At 35.6% G+C, this 20,035-nt stretch overlaps 1 protein-coding gene across 2 annotated transcripts in view; it reads left to right on the top strand.

Annotated features, from left to right (window-relative positions):
- LOC135153884 (DNA ligase 4-like) overlaps nt 1-19,327 on the top strand; it is a 41,071-nt gene extending 21,744 nt beyond the window's left edge. For both annotated transcript variants that reach the window (XM_064098491.1, XM_064098499.1), the window contains 13 exons: nt 997-1,097; nt 3,997-4,088; nt 4,648-4,743; nt 5,140-5,250; nt 7,718-7,797; nt 8,449-8,554; nt 9,218-9,367; nt 10,129-10,307; nt 11,307-11,355; nt 12,324-12,485; nt 13,711-13,848; nt 15,079-15,188; nt 16,185-19,327. In XM_064098491.1, the coding sequence (XP_063954561.1) occupies nt 997-1,097; nt 3,997-4,088; nt 4,648-4,743; nt 5,140-5,250; nt 7,718-7,797; nt 8,449-8,554; nt 9,218-9,367; nt 10,129-10,307; nt 11,307-11,355; nt 12,324-12,485; nt 13,711-13,848; nt 15,079-15,188; nt 16,185-16,329 (1,519 nt within the window). In that variant the 3' untranslated portion in view covers nt 16,330-19,327. The remainder of the gene's footprint in view (nt 1-996; nt 1,098-3,996; nt 4,089-4,647; nt 4,744-5,139; nt 5,251-7,717; nt 7,798-8,448; nt 8,555-9,217; nt 9,368-10,128; nt 10,308-11,306; nt 11,356-12,323; nt 12,486-13,710; nt 13,849-15,078; nt 15,189-16,184) is intronic.
- Nucleotides 19,328-20,035: the final 708 nt, after the last annotated feature.

Raw genomic sequence — 20,035 nt, 5'->3', positions numbered from 1 at the left:
AAAGACTTATATTATGATAATACAAGATGCCAATTAAAGTACCAAGTATCCTGGTGGGTGTTTCATAAAGCTGTTCGTAAGTTAAGAGCGACTTTAAGAACGACTGGTGAACCTTTCTTACGCGCGTAACCATCGCCAATGAATATACCATTTACCACAATAAAGGATCACCAGTCGTTCTTAAAGTCGCTCTTAACTTACGAACAGCTTTATGAAACGGCCCCCAGGTCTGTATCTTTTGTTGTACTGATAATCCCCTAGGGAAACAAAAGCATGTCTTTCTAAAGCCTCAAGTGGTGTAGTCTACCACTCATTGAATACAGTAACCTACCCAGCATCCAAATACAAATTAATCAACACCTTATTCTATATCGCAAATGACTCTTCTAACCCAAGGGCAGGTACATGTAGTCATTTTGCATAATTTAGTGCAATTCTTGTATTTGTGCATTGAGTGAATGTTGAATAATCTGGAATATTTCAACTAATGAGTCATGGGAGCCTCTCGCCATCATAAAAAAAAAACCTTCATGTTTATGTGGGGGGGGGGGGGGGGGGCAGCGGCGTTTTCTTAATTTTCCTTTGATACAATTATACCACAGTATATTATTGTCTCACTAATAAACGATTAAAAGGAAAAGACCTTTCACTTTTCCCTGAATACCAACTCGCTTTGATGTGGCCATTCTTTATTATTTCATTCAAATAGAATGTTACATACCCCTGATAACTATTCGGGTATTTTTTTATGAGCTTTAAGTGTGTGTATGATAGCAAATCTAGAAGAAAATGTTTGTGGAAACACCATGAATATAGTCCTGACAAATAATATTTTGTATTCTTTTGGTAAAAATGTAAACATGCAGTTTTGTCAGAACTTTCACTGGAAAAAAATAAAAAACAGTCCCTATCAGGACTATACATACATGTACATGTATAAAGGGCGTTTCTGCCAATGATTTTGTGCAGTGATTGAGGCTCTGTTTACCTTTTCAGGGCTGAGGTTGTTGAGGCATTGAATGACGCTATAGATAGACGAGAAGAAGGAATTGTCGTCAAACATCCAGAATCAACCTATCGGCCGGATAAGAGGAAAGGTCTGAATTATTTTGTTCATTAAAACATTACTTTTATTGCAGAGGTGTATACCCCTGAATGCAAGGTGTCGTATATGAGTTACATTGATAAGAAAATTTCTACCCACCCCCCCCCCCCCCCAAAAAAAAGAATGTTTTAATCAAATACAGAAACACACTATACTGTACACAGCAGCTGCATTAAAATTCTGTTTGTACATTTGAACCATTTCTTGTTTGATCCGTGTATGAAGACATTCCAAGAGCAGGATACCACTTTTACGTAATTGATGATTTCCTTACTTATGTGAAGAGATGCAGAAAGCCCATTTATCGTTCTTAATTTCTTCCTGGAAATAATAGTTGTAGGCCAATAAAATTGCACTTTACCCCAATTTTTCAGCAATGTAATTTGTATGAAATTTAAGATAATTTTGTTCACCTTTCTGTGTAAATTGATATTGATAACCTGGAATTTAGTATTTGGTACGACTCTTAATTAATAAACCAGAATACATGTACGAGCATCAATTATCTTTAGAATTATTTCATTTATCTCTTATGTTTTATGAGTTGTGGTGACAAGGAGGATATTAATATTATATTGGATGGCTCTGAATGGGATACTGGAAATATTCCATGAGTTAGGGTCAATATTCCACAAATCGAAGATGAAATTTTTAATGGAATATTGACCCTAACGAGTGGAATATTTCTGGTATCCCATGAAGTTAAGCTATCCAATATAATTATTATCATCTTTAACAATAAACATTCAGAATGAATGGTAAAAAGAACTAGGCCTACTTAGCATTGCACTAAACTGATATTCCATGATGCACAAAATCCTATTCACTTGGTATCCAACTCTAAAAATTTTAAACACTAAACTGAAAAACAGGAACATGCCAAGCTGAGAAAAATGGCAGCAAACTTTAGTCATATCCAAGTAAAAAAGAAATCCTCAATCACTTGGTATTCAACTGTTCGTAACTAGTCTAACACTTTAAAAACACTGATGAACTGCAACAGGTTGAGACAAAATGGCAGCAAACTCCAATTTGTCTATTTTCAAATCACAACAAAAGTTTAGTTTGTGTAATAATTTATGGTTACGTTACAGTTGTTCAGAACGAACGGACTCTGCTGAAAATGCATGGTATGCGCTCTTGATGTCATGGTGTTATGACTACTGGATACAGAACTGCGAGCAAATGTGGATTTGGTGGTGTTTCCTTCTGCTGTTGTCTCAGACTGACTAAGATTAAATTCCTCAATTTCTTGGGAACTAGTTAGTTCTACATTGTACTCAAGGTCAAAGTTCACTTCCTCCTCAGTAACTAGATTAGGCCTAGCCGTAGGTCTATTGTTAAGCCCAGTTTCAATACCTGTTGGTGCTGCATCATGATCAGGGGGTCTGCTTACGGTTGCTGGGGCTAGTCTTGGCCTAGGCTTAGGGGGCCTACAGGTTGATGGCTTTTCAGTTTTCATGCGTTCTTCTCTGGTTCTTTCACTTTGCCTAGAGCTCGTGATAGAGCATGAGACATCTCTTTTGTTTCCTGTCCTCGCCAACAAGGCCAACGTATGAAACTAGGCTCCCTTCATTTCTATGACTGGACTCTTGACAAATCTCATGTGAAGCAAATCCAGTTTTATCAAGTATGGTTATACTTATGGCTCTAAGACAGTAATTCATGTAGACTCTCGATAGGTTGGCAGATCTTCATAACTGGGCCATCATATTACCCAACTGGTTCAATCCCATTGGACAGTTTTTGTACCTTGCCCCTGTACTCGGTGCGGCTGTTTTAGGGGTTTGGAAGAATGCTTCACACAATGGGTTGAGCTGAGAAATGTATTCCTTAAATGAAGAAACTGGGCAATCTTTGTCTCCTGTTTGGTACATCCTCCCACAGTCAATTCGCGTTGAACGATCCTCACAAGTTTTTTTTTGTCAATTCATCTTTGGCTTAAGGGACATACATAGTCAAATCCATCCCCGAGTCCCTGTAGACCTGAAAATGATCCTTCTTTAGGTCCCTGAGATTCTTGCGACCTCTACGGCAAATATAAATCATAAGTTCAAACCAACTTTCTTCTGTAAGCCACTTGGACTTGACTGATCAAAGACACCTGATTTAGAGCTATACAATGCTCTAATGTCATTCTTATCAAGAGGTGTATGATGAGCTACATCCCCCTTTCCCAGCTTCTTGAGTTGGACAGTAGCTGCCCGAAAGGAAACATTTGCCTCTGTAAATATACTGTCCTTAATTTTGTAAATGATTCCATGATGATACTCCTTGTTAAGGAAGCGATTGAGACCAGCGTGAATGCAGCAAAGCAAAGTGGTTTTGTAGAAATCACCATCGGTTTTTCTTGCTTCCAAGTAGAATCTCCCCAGCAGTGAAGCGAGCGTTGTTTTGTCAAGGTTTTCAAAGTCTTTGCTATGTCCTTTCTCCAGCAGATAGGCTCAAAACAATGTCACTGATTTTCTTGTAGCTTTCCTTGTATTCTTGGCCTCCTTGTTCCTCAAAATGTCATCGAAATCATCCTCTGAAGCAAAACAAATCTAGACTCCTTGGAGGCTGCCATTTTTTTTGCGATGTAAACGATATTGTGTAGTGCGATATTGTGTGTGTCGTCTGCCGGTTTTGCACGTAAGCCTATAGGGAGAGTCGTTCGATACTCAGCACATGTGCACTATACTGTTGAATCTGCTCTCATATTCAATAGCAAATTATATACAGGAGCCTTTGGGGTATTCGTTGGAATTCGGTCCTTTTTAGGAATATGCTCTGATACTGCACGGGCAACCGATGCAGACCAAAATACACACTTTTAATGCATCGTTAAAAAGCTCTATATAGATGATAATCACCAATATTTGTTTGAATTCTTTCATTATTTCTCCTGATAGGCAGTGGTTGGTTGAAGATCAAACCTGAGTATGTAGACAATCTGATGGATGAGTTAGACTTACTGGTAGTAGGAGGCTACTTTGGAAAAGGGGTAAGACAGATACACATAAATAGAGTATCGTTAGAAGGTAAAGATGTGCTCAATCTGTATGAGATGGGTACTGATTAATCACATTTGATGATAAAGGTAGGTTCTTGTGAGTACATGTAATGTCTGTCTGTCAGATTGCTTTCCTGCTCTTCACAATCATAAACTTTGCACACTAGTATGGCAGCCAACTTTGCATTCCTGCAATGTCAGAATATGATACAGCCATTGCTGTATCATATTTTTAACACAGCCATTTGAAATCAAAGTTATTAAATTTACTTTCCTGTTTAATAATCATATTGGAGAGTAAAAAAGTTTTCCATGGATATTTGTGTAGGGAAATATTTTGTAACATTTGTAAAATAGCTTTAGATTGATACTAGTATAGCCCAATGTTAAACACAATTCATTGTTACATTTAGCTTGTTTCTGCATGATATTATAAAATAAAATATATTATAAAGTTAATGCGTACCTTTATGGGAAAGAGTTCATCACTTCTCCAATCATCATTTTGATGTAACAGTATTTTGTTATTTCACCCATTTTGCTTGATCAGTTTCGGGCACAGCTCATCTCTCACTTCTTGTGCGCAGTAGCTGTTCCACCTAGCAGGGAAGGAGACCACCCAAAGATCTTTTACTCATTTTGCAAGGTAAGAGTTGCCTTAGTATGTCTGTCTGTCGAAGTCCTTTAATCATGAGAGTAGAAAATGCAACTGCTTGTGAAAATTAGGCAATTCCCAGCCACTAGCATAGATAAAAAGTATAAATTGTAGAATTGAAATATCTTACTATGTCAATGAAATCCAGGAGATTGATCATTTGAAGAATTCTTTCATTTACCTGTAACTGAGGCAATGCTAAATCATTTTGAAACTTAAGCAGATATATCTTTTTACATGCAATTTCATCATTGAATTAAACAATGTCTTTAAAATTTGATTTAGTGCAATATTTCTTGTTGATTCCTTATGCTAGTTTTAGGGGATAAATGAAATATTGAAAATGGGAATTGACAATCTGAGTTTATATTGTTCTTGTGCATGTAGGTTGGATCAGGGTACACCTTACAGGAACTGTATGAATTCAACCAGAAACTTGCCAAACACTGGAAGAAATATGATAAGGAAAACCCGCCTAGATGGTTACAGTGCACAAGGGTAAGTCAAACACACCAAAACCCCTATTTCACAAAAGATGCAATCAAACTTATAATCAAGTATGTAAACCAACCACATATATGCAGGACCTTCCTGAAATGTTCGCCTATGAAAAAGGTGTAAGGCTCTCAAATTATCACAGGGTCCGGGGTTCAAACCCCACCACAGCACTCGCGTCCTTTTGCAAGGCCTTTATCTACATTTGCCACTCTCCACCCAGGTGTAGTAAATGGGTACCCAGTAGGAAGGAATTCCTTGGATGCTCGAGCATCCAATCAGGTAGAAACATTTGTATAAAGCGCTATATAAATGTTCCATATTATTATTATTATTATTATGGCTTAGGTTCATGAAGTGAAGTGAAAATGGAAAGAAAGTTAATAAAATTGAACTGATATTGAATCTGTGGCAAACCATGCAATGAAGTTACTTTTGATATTAGAATTGTATCTTTTTATGTTACCTGGTAATGGGTCATTACACGGGACAGAATATTGACCTATTAGCTCCTGAATTCTCTCATTTCCAGAGGGTTAATACAGTGGCAACCTAGTTCCAGTAATCACTTGGCCAATGAAACAAGTTTATGTTTCTGAACATATTCATGAGAGGAAGATTACTGAACTTACTTTCAATGGTAGATGTCTGTTAGGTCAGCCAAAATGTCTTGACAGCGCCACCATTGCTAACAGGAGATATTTAAATCTTTATAATAAAAATGTTGTTCTACGAATTGTAAGCAACTTACAATACATTTCAAAATTGGTAGAAGGTGCAGCCACTCAACAAATCTTACAGTTTCTCAATAGTAATTCACTTCTTACACCAATCAATCCGCATATAGACAATGTCATAGTACAGAAACTGCGCTGCTTAGGATTAAGAGTGATATTCTAATGGCAATGGACAATCAGAAAGTCACTCTTCTATTATTACTAGACTTAAGTAGCGCATTTGATACTATAGACCACACCAGACTTTAGGAAATTTTACATAATTGTTTCGGTATCAATGGTGTTGCTCTCAACTGGATCAAGTCGTACTTGTCTGATCGGCTTCAAAAAGTTGTTATTGATGGTACTGTCTCAGATTCTTTCCCAGTACCTATTGGCATGCCCCAGGGCTCACGACTCGGTCCCTTGCTTTTTGCATTATACACAAGTAGCCTTATTAATAGCACTCAGAATAATTTTCCAGTAGTTTCTTGTCATTGTTATGCCGGCGACACACAATTGTATATACCTTTTAGGCCATCTACCTCTGCAGACACAAGTGTTGCAAGGCTAGAACAATGTATCATTTTTATTTGTAGCTGGATGCTCAATAATAATCTGAAATTAAATGATAGCAAAAGTGAATTTTTGCTCATTGGCACTTCACAGCAGATCTCTAAAATTAATATCAACTGTATAAAATTAGAGTATCCAATGTCAAACCCTCTGATACTGCAAGGAATTTAGGAGTTTATTTTGATACAAACCTCAATATGGAAACCTAAGTCACGAATGTATGCAAATCAACATATTATCTCCTCTATAACCTTCGGCGCATTCGCAAATTCTTTGATCAAGAAAGTATCAAACTGGTGGCACATGCTCTGATTACAAGTAAGCTTGACTACTGTAATGGTTTGTTGTTTGGAATGCCTGATAGTCTTATTTCTAAGTTACAAAGAGTAAAAAATTCATGTGCAAGACTTATCTACCATGTCCCAAAGTTCAGTTCCACTACACCTCTTCTGAGAGAACTCCACTGGTTGCTTGTACGTCAAAGAATTTCATTCAATATTCTGTTAATTGTATATAAATCATTAATCGGTCAAGCCCCACATTACATTACAGAATTACTCAAACTTAAAACCCAATCACAATGTCGAAGCCTGCGAAGTTCCACAGATAAATTATTGTTTCAGATCCCATTTTACAAAACAAAAGTCACACTTGGTTATCGTGCATTTGCACTTGCTGCCCCCAAACTATGGAATAGCCTGCCAATTGATATAAGAAGCTCTCCATCCTTGGCTCTCTTCAAATCAAAATTAAAAACATATCTCTTTAGTTAAGAAAATGTGCTGTGTGGACATAAGTAAAAAGAGCTCTGAACAAGCACAGCCGAATATATCCATATAAAAGCTGCGCTATACAAATATTTTTTTTTTTTTTTTTTTTAGTTGAAGATATTTTATTAAACAGGGTAGGTCTGTATATACAGCATCAAAAAATAAATTTTGCAATTAATTAATTGATAAATGTACTTATTTTTGGATGACAGAAAATGCGCAAAATTAATTACGTGAAAGGGTATAGTGACGAGAAGAAATCCAACAGCCTATTATGAAAACATGATGTTTAAGCAATCACAAAATGAAAGGAGCTATTTTTGGACATGTGCACTGCGCTATACAAATATTAATAAGTTGTGTAATCTTTTCATTTTATAGTGAAGATGATTTGTGTTTTTTTATTAGGAAAAACCAGAACTTTATGTGGAGCCACAAAATTCTTTCATCGTTCAGATCAAAGCTACTGAAATCAACTCATCAAATACGTAAGTTTATATATTGTAGGCCGAATGTCTAAAAGCAGAATTATTGAAACCTGCTGTTGCCTACAAATACATTCCTGAAAACTATTTCATTTTGGGAAAATAAAACATCTTTTTAATCCTTTAATCTAAGTTTGCTCTTTCATGGATTAGCCAATTACCCCTTGTATTGTACATAGTAAAAAAAAAAACCTGATTCATGCCAACAGGGATTTCTCAACAAATTTAACTCCCAAAATAATACTAGAAAATGTCAGATCAATGTATGTGCTATCTTTCTTTTGTTTGGCATGGTATTTATTTACAATAGGTGTTGTACATGGGTATCCAGTAGGAAGAATTTCTTTGAATGTAAGTACCTGATTAAAGGTACATGTAGCCATGGTAAAGCTGTGGTAATAATATGCAGCACTTGGTAACATCGTGTTATAAATTATGCTTATTTTTATTGTTATTATATTTTGCAAATATATCCTCAAAGTAACACTTTATTATCAAAACTGTGTAAATCAGTAAGAAGTTTTCTCATATTTTCACTTTTTCTCATGCTTGAATTTATTTTTCATTTCAAGGGGAGCCATCCATCTCATTCTTGATGGATGTTTAATACATCTTGTTTGATACATCAGTGTATTTTGTTTTATTCTTGGCCAGGTATAAGACGGGATGTACCCTACGATTCCCTCGTCTGGAGAAGGTTAGAGATGATAAGGATTGGCATCAGTGTATGACCACAGAGGAGCTAGAGAACATGAGACAGGTAAAATATGCCCAATATCATCAAACACACTCCTAGATCATTGTCAAAAGACTAGCTACATGTATGATTGATGGAGCAAAGTCACACATGATTTTGTTTTTTCTAGTCTTTTTTTTCAGAAATATCTGGAATAGTGTAGTTTATTTAATGCTTTTTAATTTGTGCATGGGGCATTGATGCATTAATCTTACGCAAATTTGTTTTCAGAAGTTGCACACTTACATGGTTACTAGCTAGCATAATAGAGGATTAATTTTACTTACAATAAATAAAGGAATGTATCAAAAAAGGGGCAACAAATATCATTTTAACTTACCCGTAGAGCTGTGTAATGGCTGATACATGTATGTCGTTGTGAGCTGTGCCTATGCACACCTTTTTACTGATGTAACCAGTGTGCTGATTGGTGGGGGTATTCAATTTCTCCCTGGTCTCCCCTATATATGTAATGTTTTCTAACCAAAATTAGATGTGGGACGTTGATATTGACACTGCATTGATGCGACATAAAGACCACATTTTCCCCATTGATATGTCTCTTTTTAAAGCTAATAAATATGTCTGCTACAAGATTGCTTATGTACAGACTTCTTTTAAGACCACATCTACCAAATTATGTTTCTGTTTCCTATGTTCCTTTGATGTTATCCTTTTTTTTTACAGCAAGCAGAGGGCAAGTTGACAGGGAGACACGCTAATGTAGATGATGATGAGATAGTAACGAGTAAGAGAAGAAAAGTTACAGCGAGAGTAGAACGACCCGTTGCTGTGCCTTCTAGATTCAGAGCTGCAGACACTTCCAATGTAAAGCAGGTAAGACGTAAAACAATTTAGCCTTTGTGCATGGACAAATTTCTTTTACCTATATGCTGAACTCGGGGGTTTAGTTTAAACTTTGGCCTTAAGTTCTGGTTTATCCATGGATAGTCAGTTTTGCCACAAATCTCTAACATTAATTTTTCTAGATTTTTTGAACTTTTTGCATACTTACCTTTTTCAATTTCTTTCACGAAAAAGCACCATTGACATTTAGAGGAAAATACCCACATTCAGAGTTTGATACATGTGAAGCTCATTACATACTAAATGACCAGTCTGCTTCCTGACTTTGGAAGAATAAAAAATATATTATATGATTCTCTCATGGGAAATCATAATGTCCATAGTTCTAAATTGAGGATTAAAAAATGATGAAGGTAAAAGTCTGGGCTATGGCATATCTCCTATTGGGTAAAAAAGTGAAGTGATTTTTTTCTTCATTGATGTGATAACTTGGAATTGGCTACAACTAAAAGCCAACTTAGACTTTACTCCAAACTCACATCTCAGCAAATTTAGCAAAAGCAAAACATAGTAGTTGACTAAACTAAGATTTAAATTTTCTATTTTAATGTTTGTTTCAAACCTCAAATGTAATAATCTTACTATGCACTAAAATTTCAATTCATTCAAGATTTTTGTCACTGACAGAAAATATTTGTTTACTGGGCACCAGGTTTTGGACTTGATCTTAATCTATGACTGATCGTAATCTATGACTGTTGTATTATGTTTGTTGCACCCTTTTTATCCAGACTTCTGAAATGCTTGATGGACGAGAGCTTTGCATCATGAACAGCCCTGCGAACTACCCGAAGCATGAGCTAGAGAAGAAAGTGGTTGAATGTGGAGGTGTAGTGGTTCAAAATCCCGGTATAGATACATACTGTGTGCTGGCTGACAAGGTCAACCTCAAGGTCAAAAACATATTCAGGTGACTTTAAACTCCATCATACTTCTCTTAACACTTTCATTGTTTAGAATCCCCCCCCTGAAAATCGAATCATTTGATACATTTAACTTGTTTAGTGGACAGATCCTTACATAGCCCAGGGGAGCGTTTCATCAACATTTTCATCCGACAAGTTGTCAGATCTGACATCTTTCTCTGATGTTGATTGGCTGAGAGGTACGGTTACTATGGTAACTGTCGGATAAAACGGGACTTGTCGGATAAAACGTCCGACAAGTCCTTTCATGAAACGCCCCCCTGGGGAGTCAAATTTTTCTTCACCAAAATCTGTCTATTTTCTTTCTTCTTATACTTATCAAATTTTTCTTGACCAAAATCACCTTAACTTGGGAGAAAATCCTTATTTTTTTGCTTGCCAAATTTTTCTCAACAAACCAGCATCCCCTCTGAGAAAATCATTCCCAGGCACCTGGGCCCCGTATTACAAAGAGTTGCGATTGATCCAATCAATCGTACCTCTATGGAAATCCATAATTGTCATAATTTTTTCTGCAGGAAATTTGCAAAATGTCCTTTGTAAACAAAGGAGAACACACCAAATTGTCAAGAAATCAATGAATTTATGGATATACATTCATATCTAGAATTTTTTTTGAACAAACATGCATTTTATATGTTGACATTGCTGGCCGTCCATAGTTGCGATTGATCAGATTAATCGCAACTCTTTGTAAGACGGGGCCCTGGAGTTGTAAGGGCAGACTTAAGTGCAAAGCCAGTTTGCAGTATCTTTTCATTACTTCTTTGTTCATCTCCTAAATTCTATTTTGATTACTAGTGAATATGTATATTTGTTGGTCAGTTGCTTCAGTGGCATAGATAGCTTACATAAGCTGTCTTCCATAGTTGCTATACATGGATTTCATTGAAACGTCTGGGTTTTTGCTACTTCAACTAGCTGTCACGGTAGACTTGGCCTTTAAACATCATTTGATAGAATATCTATATTATATCTTCCAGTGCCAAGATCTATGATGTTGTAAAGACTACATGGTTCATTGAATGTATGGTAAGCAATTTGATTGTATTTACTTAATTGTAACATGGCCCTGGGAAACGGGGGTGCTGAGGGTGCTGAAGCACCAACAAAAATCTGGAAGATGTGGGAAAATGTAAGGAAAATGACCAAAATATTCTTTTATTTGATGTTTTAAGACTTTTTGTGAGTGTTTATATTTGATGATGAATTAAACTATGCACATTGCATTGGAGTTTGGCTGTTTGCATGTATGAAGGGTGGCCCCATGTCTGCCCACCCAACAATTTAGATTAATATTAATCATGATTTTTCCCATTAAAAAAAAAAATCAGTTGAGAATGTTCCATATATTCTTATGAGTAAGTGTGCCGAGAAATCTCATGAAAATTTAAGAAAAATATATGATTTTATTGGAAAAAACCTCGGCCAGTCATTTTCAGATTGAACAAAGCAATGGTGCCCCATGTCTGCGCAACCATTCACTTTACACACGTTTTGGGGATTTTGATGGAAAAGGCAGCATTTTGAGGCCGTCACATGAAATGCCCGAAAATCATTGATTTTCTACCATTTTGAGTCAGATTTTTTAATGAATATCTTTCTATGCATTGCATGTGTAAAGTCTGTGGTTGTCGCATATCTTCTTTTGCTAGAATCGCACAGATACGTGTACGCGCTGACAAGGAGCCCTGCACAGACTTAGGGGACCTTACCATACAGTATGTACCAGGAATGTGGGAAATATCATCATGGCTTCCTTAATTTAATACTCCTTGGATGTGTTGACAATTCGAAATCGCATCCCACTAGTGAGGAGGGTTTCAGGACACCAAGCAGGATGAAAAAGACATAATGAAAATAAATAGTTCTTGTAAAGTGCATACCGGTATCGCATTGTGATTATAAGGTCTCAATGTCACATGACAGATGAGCTAAACGTGAACCAACGACTATCCTCCTTTATAAATCATTGATTCCATTCTCGTGGACTTACATAGGATGCTGGTCGTTTGTTGCCATGGTTACCATCGCACATGCTGTATACGTCTGCAAAGATGGCGGCCCACTTTGCCTTGGATTATGACAGTCATGGAGACAGCTATACAGAGGATGTAAATGAAAAGAAACTCAAGGAGATCTTTGCAAATGTGGATAAGAAGGTGAGTTAAATACTTATCTCTTAGTGAGACATTTTTTTCATGAATTCTGTAATCTGATTGGTCAATTTGTTTGTGAGATAAACCCATATTTACTTAATTTACTTTGTCAAAAAATATTGAATGGGTAATATGAGCCTGTATCACCTGTTTGATGTTCATCTTTTGCGGTTTTAACATTGTTTTCATTGCTACGCGCATGCCCAGTGCCGATTTCAACTATGTAATACGAGAGCATATTACGTGCATATTCAAGATTGGCGCTGCATGTGTACTACTATTTGCATCAATTTCATTGGAAAAATGCACATTCTTTTTACTGTGATCATTGTGATTTTCCCTTTCATGATTTACTCACAAAATTTAGTTTTTTTTTTTTTTTTTTGGTTCTATTCTATGAATTTCCCTTATTCTGCAATAATATAAGGATAAGAGATAAAATTGTTACACCCTGCCTGTTTTACATGAACAAGCAGGGGGTAACTAACAATATTCTGGAGAGGATAATCATTTCCATCAAGCTTTTGAATTACTAGTGCATTAGAGCAGTGCCATAAAGCGTCTGTCCCCAGTTTATTTATATTTTTACTTCACCTCATAAACTACTCAAGCCAGGATTATTTTATTGAGGGCATTAGACCTTTTCACATGAAGTAAAATCAGAGATGAATAATTTCATGAAGATCCCACGTAGGGAGTCAGATGTACATTAAAATGGAATTGCCCTTTTATGTTAATGTTTTGAGCCGAGTTTCAATACAGTGATGAGAATAGTTAGTGGATAATGATATACATTGTATTATGGTGTAACATGCGGAGATACAGTCAATGTTTACAAATGATTATATTTTTTGTACATAATTAGTATTGGCTATGCTACCTAACTGTAATAGACTTAAACATATTCAAATGTTGTGCATGCTTTGCAAGCAAAAGTTGTTATTCAAAAGAAAGCTTGCCAGATGCTTAACATACGATAACAACAGGTGATGTATGCAAATTGAATTCGAAGTACATATACTTGTTTCTTTTTATTCACATGGTGAATGAATACCTCAAATACGTTCCTGGGAAAGAAACTTCCATGAATTTGAATATCTTATTGAACCAGCCTATTTCAGTTTGACAATTGGATCATATCTGTTATGTCGCTGGAACATTATTACCTATGGTTAAACCTCTGATTAAAGTAGACAAACATAATCAATTATTTATATTTTTTTAACAGAAGAGTAAGAAACCGATGACTGCTGAAGAGATAGCTGAGATAGAGATGGACTACTTTCCTCAAGATTCTCATCTTGGCCTGTTTCGTCTATGCCGTGTCTACATGGATTCATGTCTTGTGATTGGTGAAGAGGATACTGTAAGTATGCATGCATGTAGAACATCCAGGATATGTTTCAAATTATGTAATATATTCATTATATATCAGTTTATATAAATTGAAAGTTCTTATGATTTGTAAGGTTCACAATACGGTGCGCCATCTATCGGCTGCAACGGACAGGCCAAATTTGCAAATGCATCATGGGAAAAAATTTGACATCTTTGGCGTGCTAGTGCATGCATGCGATTATGCTGCCCTGGCCGATGTGGATTGACCGGCTTGCATATGCTGTTACTAGGGTTTAGGAGGAGGGAGAGAAATTTGCCGCATATTTCTTTGCAAATGTAGACCGTTTTTGGTGAATTCTTCCTCCGCTTTTGCCAGATATTTTTCATTTTTGAAGCATCACACACTGAGTTCTACCTGAGCCTGCACGCGATGTCGACCCCGAAGTTAGAAATTTGGCTTGTCCGCTACAACCAATAGATGGCGCACCATATTGTGAATCCACCAAATTATTCATATCTAAAAACAGAGACATTTCATTCTATAAAAGTTTAGAATTTCATGCTCATTTTAAGTTATACACATATTCTTGAATGAGATTTTTCAATGATTATGGTGTATTTAAATAAAAAATGAATTATTCATTAAAGTTTTGTCAGAAACTGTGCAAAATGTTTGTCATTTATAGTATCTTGTGGTAAGGGATGTAGTCGAGGCCGGCCTCAACCTCAAGGTCACATCTTTCTGACCTTGGGCTTGACCTCGGCCTGATTCATGTGTTCAAAGTCTATTGGAGAAGGTTTTCTCAGGTGGCCTTGTTACTCAGAAGTACATGCCTTGAATCCATCCCTGCTTGTGAGTTTAATATTTTAGGTGAATTCCACAAGGAAACGAAAGGTTGGGTCATTTGAATGCTTGATTGCTATAGAAACTTGAAGATTCATCACAATCTGGAATGACATTGATAGCTTTAATATTTATTTAAAAAAAATCACAGAGGCAAAAACTTAGGAATATGGTTATGATGCAAATGAATGAAGTTATTTACTAGCTGTTGCAGAAAAGATTATCATGCAGATTGATTATGTTAAATATATTTATTAAAATAAAGTGTTTTATTCATTAGTTTATTACTACAAAAAAGGAATAGGTTAAAAAAAGATGTTACAATTTTATCAGGGAAGTTATCATTTAACAGATATTCTGTTTAAGACACTTGAAAATAAATATTGTTTGACCTGTGTCTTCTTTGACTTGTAGCACATCAAAGATTGCTCTCTAGACCTTATATCATTGGAAATGAGATTCCATGGCGCCACCATATGTCCTACACTAGACAGGCATGTCACCCACATCATCGTTGACAAGAGGTATGATTTACCCCTTGTAACAGTCTATATCATAATGCCATAGTAGTTAGGGAATAAAACTTGTAATTTCATGGTAGTGAGATTTTGAAAATATTTTCATCTAACATCTTGTCAGTTTCCAGCCACTTTTCTGTTTTCTTTTTATTGATATAATTCAATGGGGAAATCTTACGGAGAATTGTGATGAAATAGAATCAAACTCATTCTGAGATTAAGGGATAAGAATTTAGATCAATATTGATATAAAATTGATCTGAATCAGAGTTTTTTTAACACAGGGCTTGGGAACTGGTTGTACAAAGAGTAATTGGCTTATTTCTATTTGTGGCAACGTGTAGCTGATTTAACAGTATTGTCTTTTCAGTTATCAGGTTCTTTTTTTCCTGAAGATCAAGTATTTCCTTCACTCCCATCTAGCAAAATAAACATTCTAAATATATACTAAAAAAGAAATCATCCACTTTGAATTTTGAATGTGTAGGCGCCATGTCAGATAGTAACAAATGTCTGTTGTTCTCTCCTAAAGTGATTGACGAGCTTAATCCAGAATCCCCATCCATATTTTATTGTTGCAATAGACATGAAATGAAATACTCCAAAAATTTGCTTTGCCCAATTGATCGTGGACCGGGCAGCTGCTGTGCAGCGCCAGATCGTGGCTCTATCCCTTTAATCGTTGAACACCAAACAGGGTAGCAGCAACTACTATCTTTTAACATCTTTGGTCTGACGCGGCAGGGGTTTGAACCCTACCTCCCGGTTGTGAGACGGACGCTCTACCAACTGAGCCAACACAAGAGGGGCATTACATGGTGGTGTTTCATAGAGCCATTCATACAGTTACACACAAAACACACTGGAACATGTTCTCAGGTGCTAAGCCAGCTACCCAAAGATATACCATTTAAATCAAGAAAGGGTCACGAGTGGTGTGTTTAGTCACAAACAGGTGGCTCTCTTCATAAATCAAATCAAGCTCAATTTCATTTTTTTCAGTGACTTGAGCAGAGTGAGGGAGTTCCGTCAACGAGGTCAGCAGCGAGCCTTGAAGCAACATGTAGTAACCTCAGACTGGGTCACAGACTGCATTCAGAGAGAAAAGCTACTTGGTGAAAGACCTTATGAAGCAGCAATGTCTTGACATTTTCCACTTGCTTTGTTCACCCACATTCAATGGTATCAATATCAATATGGTATTCGATGGTCATACTATATAGTCAATTGATGGTGTTCTAATTGAAAGTAAATAATCACTGTTAAGTTAATGGGCAACCTTCACTTCCTTGGCAAGCCGGATGAAGCTATTTTTTTAAAGAAAAACTGAAGAAAGATAACATGTATATCCAGTTTTCAGAAGTAAAGATCGTTTGTCTCGTTACCAGGTATATATTTGCGTTAAATTCCATATCTGTATCTGTTTACCTTTGATTCTGAGAATACCACCCATTTATTTATATTCATTTTGCTGGAAATAACTTATCCCGCTTCTTTGATTTTAGGTTATTATGCTCAAAGCACAAGAATGATTTGCTTTATATCTAGTATCACTTTTGATCTTTGCCAAATAAGACTTTCTCATGTTTTTGAATAAGAGAAACATGCTATAGTCATAATGTTGAATAGGGAATTGATCATTGTCTTGGGAATTGACCCTGTCTGTAATACATGTACATGTACATGTATAATGCTCATTTTGCCTCCGAAGAAAATTCTGCTAGGATCGAAAGCTTAGGCCCCTTTTGACTTTCTAATATAATGCTTATTGTTAGAACTATGAATGGCCGCAAACAATCACCATTTTTTTTTTTTTGGGGGGGGGGGGTGTTTTAAGGTAATTCAACATAGGTATAACTTATCCTGTGACCAACATTTTTCAAGTTTGTTAGCTTGTCTGGTACCTTGCCTTCCTTTATGTCTCACCTGCATAGCAGAGTGAGACTATAGGCGCCGCTTTTCATGAAACTTGGCCATAAGGTTAATCAAGTATTACTGAACATCATGCGTGACTTTCATGTCACATGACCAAGGTCAAAGGTCATTTAGGGTCAATGAACTTTGGCCAAATTGGGGTATTTGTTGAATTACAGCCATAAATTTGAAAGTGTGTTGGTCTAGTTCATAAAACTTGGACGTAAGAGTAATCAAGTATCACTGAACATCCTGTGCACATTTTAGGTCACATGACCAAGGTCAAAGGTCAATGAACTTTGGCCATAATGGGGGTAATCTATTGAATTACCATCATAACTTTGAAAGTTGATGGATCTGACTCTTGAAACTTGGACATAAGACTAATCAAGTATCACTGAACATCCTGTGCGAGTTTCAGGTCACATGATCAAGGTCAAAGGTCATGTAAGGTCAAAGAACTTTGGCCACGTTGGGGGTATTTGTTGAATTGCCATCATATCCCTAAGTGTATTGGTCTAGTTCATAACACGTGGAAATTAGAGTAACCAAGTATCACTGAACATCTTGTGCGAGTTATAGTAGTTTTCAAAATCAGCACTGCTGCTATATTGAATCGTGTGATGCAGGTGACACGGCCAGAGGCATTCCACTTGTTACTATTTAATGGTAGAAAATGTGTCTTTCCTATCACTTGAATTATTTATTCCAATAATTTCATTCTCCTGCTCATGATGGTCATTTACTATAGAAATATATTCAGAAGAAATTTTTCACAGATTAAAACTGTTTTTAAAAATGAAAAAATGCATGCATTAATACCAATTATCGTTGCATGATTCCTTTTCAAATAAATCCCTTCAAATCCAAGGATTTGGAGATTCAGTTAATATCAACGTAATTGGTTTTTACTGAACATGTTGATCGTTTTCTCATTCAGAATTGCCATAAACCCTCTTCCTCTAGTTTAATTATTTATTGGCTGATCTTTCCCATAATTTTTGTTGTCACATTTCCATAAAATACTGTTATGATTGTTTTCCATACAGGAAAAGTGTTTTATATCAGGATTATTAGATTAAACACATTAATGAATTCAAATATTTTAATTGTGAGTCTATATATAATGTCTCTGAAAATATACAAAATAAGAATGAATCTTTATTCAACTATCATCAGTTTATGTATTTGTGAATTAATCAGTTAACACTATCCTGTGTTGAGGTTGCATATGATATGAACATAGTTAGACTGAAACCAGGACATTTATGACATGAAAATCTTTAATCTTCTTTGAAAATGGAATATAACTCAATCATAGTTTCCTCACTTGTAATTTAGATGTTTATGTGATTCTCCTATTTTTTATACTCTTCTCAAATCAATCAATACAATTTGAAGAAATGTAGAGAAATAGTACTCAGGTTATTTTTATATAAGTGTCATAAATCAAAAAATTGTATGTATTAATAGTCATATATGTTCATTCAAGGAACATGTGGTAAACTTTGAAATACTTTAATAGGACCATATGTATTCTTATGTCATGTGGTTAATAAGAAGCACTGTGTAACCGTGACGTCTTTAATAAACAAATCATACAGTCAAATTGTGGAATGAGAATGGACTCAGATAAATGAGTTCATATGCTCCTTGTTCATATTTCATGTGAGGTTTTGTAATTAAATTAATAGTATAAAAACTACATACCGTAGTTTTCAAAAAGCAAATTTACTTGTAAAATTTATACAGTTGATCTTGAGTTTCATTTCTATTACTCCAATTCAGATTCAAATTTGAATTATTCATTTCCTAGAATAAAACTATCCATAATCTTAACTCATTACTCTGTACTACTTAAACCAAGGAAGAGGGAATTCAAGCTCCCACTTCCCTGCTGAAACCAATGATGTCTTTCAATGCATATTTATGTATTAACTATTAAACACTCCTTTTGCACTGCATCATAGTTACATCATGATTTTTTATGCAACATTGTTTAGTTGGAGTATATATAAAGATTTTATGCAATTACTGTTTTCCAAATGTTCCATGTAGATCCTTCTGTTCGTAGAGGAACATTTAATGTACCAGCTTGCCTATTCTCCCAGTGTTGCAGAATGTATGTTGTTTGTGATTATCATGATAAAATCATTTGTAAATATTATAATTCAGCAGTAGCTGTAATATTTTGATATCATGCAATAAAATTGTGTGTTTATAAACTTGTAGCTTTTATGTGCGCCCTCTTTAGTTTGTCTGAATCACATCTGCAGTATTTGTTTTGCAAAATTAAATTTTGTTGGTGTACTAGTATATGTACAATGTGAATGAAAGTTTGTGTTATGTTCTCTTGTTCCCATATCAATGCAGTTTAACTCCTTTAAAACATGGAATATAAATAGTCTCAAATTAAAAACAGGCTTATTTTTGTGTAATCAATATAGCTTAAAATATCAATAGACTGAGTAAACTGAAGTTGAAGATTGTGGCAAATGCTACCCTAGCAAGCATATTTGGTTTTTTTTTACAAAAGCAACCAAAATAATCAGAGAAAATCAATGAAAGTTTGAACAAAAGTGACTAGCAATGAGAAAGTCATAAATATGAAGTTGAAATGACTACCTATGGGGATTTACGATCTACTTAGAATGATATAATTGGGATGTACATTTGTACAAATGTGCTATAGTTCATTTTTGCCTACATCCCCGGGAAAATTGCTTAATAAGGGAAAACCACAACTTTCTGATAACCAAAGGCCTATCTATCATAGTATCAAAGAATGGGAGAGTTGTCACCATAATGCAGTCTCACAATCAGCTGTCCAATTTCGGCAAGTTTGATACATAGGGCCTACATGTGAAGAGTTTAGTTACAACAGGGGTTAGGTCTACTTTGGACCATTCCGAGAAAAAATGTGTTTTTTTATTCTCACT

Source organism: Lytechinus pictus, chromosome 1, assembly GCF_037042905.1.
Source record: "Lytechinus pictus isolate F3 Inbred chromosome 1, Lp3.0, whole genome shotgun sequence".
Taxonomy (NCBI): domain Eukaryota; kingdom Metazoa; phylum Echinodermata; class Echinoidea; order Temnopleuroida; family Toxopneustidae; genus Lytechinus; species Lytechinus pictus.
The sequence above is the reverse complement of the archived record's forward strand: the minus strand, read 5'-3'. Positions and strand labels throughout refer to the sequence as shown.